The sequence below is a fragment of the Vigna umbellata genome, chromosome 2 (assembly GCF_029865625.1).
Source record: "Vigna umbellata cultivar VRB3 chromosome 2, Vumbellata_1.0, whole genome shotgun sequence".
Taxonomy (NCBI): Eukaryota; Viridiplantae; Streptophyta; class Magnoliopsida; order Fabales; family Fabaceae; genus Vigna; species Vigna umbellata.
Window position 1 is genome coordinate 4,681,025 of NC_142166.1, and position 5,199 is coordinate 4,686,223.

Sequence of the window (5,199 nt, forward strand, 5' to 3'; positions counted from 1 at the left end):
TATGGAGTTTCTTGTAAAGTTAATCAATGACCAACAGTTTCTAACGGTTCACTTTTGAAACTTCACATCAAAACATCCCTTATTATATAAATAATAGAGACAGCAAAGCCAAAAAATAAGCAAGAGTTGACTTTGAGGCATGAATCAGCGCTATAAGGGTCAATCATTGATTTACTGTCATCTCCATCAATTATATGACCTTTGGATAGAGAAAAGGAAGAAGGTGATAGTGTTTTTCTCATATAACTTCCTCCTCATTCATCGGTTCAACAATTGTTCTAGATATCAAGTTTCTGTTTCATAAACTCAAATTTTCCCACTTATTTCTGATTTTTTCCCTTTGCAGATATCTTACATATTCCTGTTTATATTCAAAGAAGGATCCCTGTGTGCACTTTCCAATCCAACACCATATATACTTTGTCTCTGAGTTATATTCAAAATTAACAATGTACTTGTTTCTCTCTTCCATATTGTTTTCTGTGTTGTTTTCGCTTATCCCTTGGTTATTTCGAAAACTGAAGAGTATGAAGGATAAAGCTGTGTCAGACAACAGTGTTCCTCGAATAAAGCATGATGTTTTTGTTAGCTTCAGGAGTGAGGACATCCGTCGTGGGTTTCTTACTAATTTGACAAAAACTTTTCAGGAAAAGAAAATAAAAGCCTTTGTAGATGGTCAAACTCTTAAAGGAGAAGCCATTTGGCCTTCAATTGTTGGTGCAATTGAAGGATCATCCATTTCAGTTATCATATTCTCACCAGGCTATGTTTCTTCTGAGTGGTGTCTAGAAGAACTTGCAAAAATATTTGAATGCAGAGTGAAATACGGACATACCATTATCCCTGTTTTCTACCATGTAGAGCAGGCAGATGTACTATATCGATCTGGCAGATACAGAAGTCCATTTGGTAAAGATGAAAGTAAGCATAAGTCCAAATTGCAAAGTTGGAGATCTGCTTTGGAAAAATCTGCACAATTATCAGGAATTGAGTCATCAAAGATTCGGTAAGTTGTTTCCCCTACAAAAGTTCAGTATGCAAATTATCACAATGTGATTGGTTAAATTGAAAAAGATGCAACCTTTTATCACAAGAGGGGCTTTTTTTTGACCCCCTCTTGGAGGGAAGCTTTTTCAAGGGTGGACTAGGACTGATTCATCAACTATGGGTGAAGTTGAAAACTCTAGTTGATCCAATGAATTTAGTGGTTAAAATAAAACCAGTCAACACATTTACGTATATTGAACACCTTCATCATGTATTAAAATTAATGATATTGAATTTAACTAACACTTTCCCTCTCTTTGTGTGTCATCTAGAGACGATGATAAGTTGGTTAAGGAAATTGTCAATCATGTGCTGACGAGGTTGAGAATGGTTAACTCAAAAGGGCAAGTAGGAATTGACAAGAAGATTGAAGAAGTAGTATCATGGATAAAAGAAAACCCAAAACAGACTCGTCTTATAGGAATATGGGGGAAGGGAGGTGTTGGCAAGACAACTCTTGTAGAAGAAGTGTATAACAAACTACAATCTCAATATGAAGGTTGTTATTTCTTAGCCCACGTAACAGAAGAATTAAGCAGACATGGAATACTTTCATTGAAGGACAATTGTTTTTCTAAACTCTTGGGATATGATGTGAAAATTGTCTCGCCAAATTCGTTGCCCAAAGATATTGTTAGGAGAATTGAAAGTATGAAGGTTCTAATTGTTCTTGATGATGTTAATGATTCTGAACACCTGGAAAAATGGTTGGAAATTCTAGGTAATTTTGGATCAGGCAGCAGAATAATTGTAACTACTAGACATTTGGAAGTGCTTGAAGACAACAAAGCTTACAAGAAATACCAGCTTGGAGAATTAAGTTCTGATGAAGCACTTACACTTTTCAATTTGAATGCCTATAACCAGAGTGATTATAGAAGGGAGTACAATAGGCTATCAGAACGTGTGATCCTTTATGCTAAAGGTATTCCATTGGTGATTAAAGTTTTGGCTGGTCATCTGCGTGGAAAGAAAAAGGAAGAATGGAAACGTGAGTTAGATAAGCTTGAAAAAATGCCTCAGAGGAAAGTTTATGAGGTAATGAAACTAAGTTATGATGGTCTAGAGCACAAACAGCAACAAATGTTTCTAGACCTTGCATGTTTCTTTCTGAGAACACATGAACGAGTAAATGTTGGCTATCTAAAATCTTTATTGAAAGATAATGAAAGTGATAACTCAATTGATTTTGAGTTTGGAAGGCTGAAGGACAAAGCTCTTATAACTTTCTCAGAGGATAATAACTTTGTATCCATGCATGATAATTTACAACAAATGGCTTGGGAAATTGTTCGACAAGAGTCTATTGAAGACCCTGGAAAACGCATTCGGTTGTGGAATCCCAGTGAAACATATGAAGCATTGAAATATGTCAAGGTTGAAGCCTAACTACATGTAAATTATTTTGGATAACATTTAAATATATCTTTTGTTACAAAATGGCTTGTGGTGATCTTTATAACTTATCTTCTGGTTTAATGACAGGGTATTGATTCCATTAGAAGCATAGTACTTCACTGGCCAGCAATTAAGAAGGAAAGGTTAAGGCCTCATATATTTGCAAAGATGAGCAGACTGCAATTTCTGGAAATTGACGACTTATATCATCATAATTCTGTCGAACCATTTGATATTCTTGGTGATAACACCTGCTGGCCCAAATGGCAAAAGGCTCGGATTGCTGATATTCTTGTTGAAGGACTTCATTTTTTGGCTACTGAGCTGAGATTTCTTTGTTGGTATCACTATCCTCTAGAATCCCTGCCAGAGAATTTTTCTGCAGAAAAACTTGTAATCTTGAGATTGCCACACAGCAGAATGGAAAAACTCTGGCTAGGAGTTAAGGTAAAATGAGTCTCACTAGTATAGTTTGTTTTTTGTTAATTTGAGGAATAAGAAATTAATTAATTAATTAAGCTAGTGTAATATCTTCATTGTTTTTCAAATTCTACTGCAGAATCTGGTGAATTTAAAAGAACTTGACCTTTCTAAATCCAAGAAGTTAAAGGGGTTGCCAGATTTATCAAAAGCCATAAATCTTGAATTGCTGATTCTCAGGAGTTGTTCCATGTTGACTAGCGTTCACCCATCTATTTTCTCTCTGCCTAAACTTGAGAAGTTAGACCTTGAGAGATGCGAGTCCCTTACAATACTTGCAAGCTGTTCCAATTTACATGGCCTCAGTTATCTCAACCTTGATTTTTGTGAGAATCTAATGAAATTCTCACTGATTTCAGACAATATGAAAGAACTCAGATTGAGATGTTCAAAGATCAAAGAACTTCCTCTATCATTTGGACACCAAAGGAAGCTCGAATTTCTTCATCTGGAAGAAAGTGGCATCGAGAGATTACCTTCTCTGAAAAATCTCACTCAACTTCTACATCTAGATGTAAGCTTTTGTGATAAGCTTCAAACAATAGCTGAGCTTCCACCGTTCCTTGAGAATCTGAATCTCCAATATTGCACTTTACTTCAAACTATACCAAAGCTTCCATCATCACTCAAAACGCTAAATACTGAAGCATGCACTTCACTTGAGACCCTACCAGAGCTTCCCCCATCCATTGAAATCCTTAATGTTGAATCATGCTCTTCACTTGGGACAATACCAGAGCTTCCTCAATGTCTTCAAACTTTAAACGTCCAATGTTGCCATTTACTTCGAACTATACCAAAGCTTCCCACATGCCTTAAAACTCTACACACCAAAAACTGCACTTCACTTCAGAATCTACCACAACTTTCCCCATTCCTTGAAACTCTAAATGCTACATACTGCAAATCATTGAAACGTGTTTTGTTTCCTACAGCAAAAGATGAAAAACTAAAGGAAAACATGAAAAAGCTGCTTTTCTGGAATTGCTCAAACTTGGATAAACATTCTCTGGTAGCTATACGGTCGAATATGAAAATCAACATGATGAAATTTGTTGCAAACCATATATCTGCACCGGATCACAGTCATGTTGAAGATTACAGTGATTATGAATATAATTATCATTCTTATCAGGCTGTGTACGCGTATCCAGGAAGCAATTTTCCAGAGTGGTTGGAGTATAAGACAACAGAAGATTATATAATAATTGATGTCCCTTCTAGTATGAGTTCCTCCCTGGTTGGCTTCATTTTCTGCTTTGTCCTTGGTGAGTTTCAACACACAGACATAATCAGAAGAGTTGAATTCAAGATCACTGTAAGTGACGGTGGTGGTAAGGATGAAGGTGAAAGGGAGAGTGTAAGAATGTACATGGATTATTGGGATGACACGATTGAATCGGATAACATATGTGTGATGTACGACCAAAGATGTTCCCACTTCCTACTTAGCAGACCCAGAAGACTAACAAGCTTTAGAATCCAGGTTACAATGGAAGCAAGAATCTCCTTTGATGAAACTTTTAATGTACTGTTGCAGAAGGTTTTAAAAGGATTTGGAGTCAGTCCAATTTCGTTTGACAAATTGCGAAGCTCAAATTATACGTTTCGTTAAGCAAATGGAATTGGGTTGTGCTTCGTATTATCCCAGGTAATTTCTTCTTGTGGTTTATGATTAAATCATGTCTGTACAACAACGTAATTGGTTACTACATTGAAGTTATCATAATGATTATTTGAAAACTTATTAGAATGTAAGCATACTCAAACTAAGGAAGGTGCTGGGAATTCAGGAACAGTCCAAGTCATAAATAGTGTTAATTTCAAGAAATGTAACGCACATATTAGCAGTCTGAATGGTTCTAGATTTACACAACATAGAAACATGGTATACATTTTGAAACTGTGTGAGTCTGGTTATTTGAGAATAATTTAAGTGGCCCAAAATGTTAAATTGGTACAAAAAAAAAGTTAAAAATTGTATAAAATGAAAAACTCATGAATTCATATTCTTAAGGTTTTAAGTTAACCGTAGTATCAAATATCTAAAGTGTATTAGACCAAATATATACAGACCATAACTTGATTTGATTTTTAAATTTTATTTTATTGAATTGACTTTAACACTATTTGAAAGTATTAAATGTTAAAATTTAAGTTTTTCATGAATTTTTTGGTACATTATGTGTTGGGATTTTGTTCCTATAAGGGTGAAATGAATAGATGTATTTTCTCATTTTAAATATATATATATATATATATATATATATATAT

The 5,199-nt window shown here is 34.9% G+C and overlaps 1 protein-coding gene across 1 annotated transcript; it reads left to right on the forward strand.

The window, feature by feature from the left end:
* The first annotated feature begins 290 nt into the window (after positions 1-290).
* LOC124834295 (disease resistance-like protein DSC1) lies at positions 291-4,768 on the forward strand. The gene is made up of 5 exons (XM_088107933.1): positions 291-1,006; positions 1,320-2,424; positions 2,533-2,892; positions 3,005-4,015; positions 4,061-4,768. The coding sequence occupies exons 1-5, from the start codon at positions 450-452 to the stop codon at positions 4,538-4,540; spliced, it is 3,513 nt and encodes a 1,170-aa protein (XP_087964059.1). The 5' UTR covers positions 291-449; the 3' UTR covers positions 4,541-4,768.
* Positions 4,769-5,199: the final 431 nt, after the last annotated feature.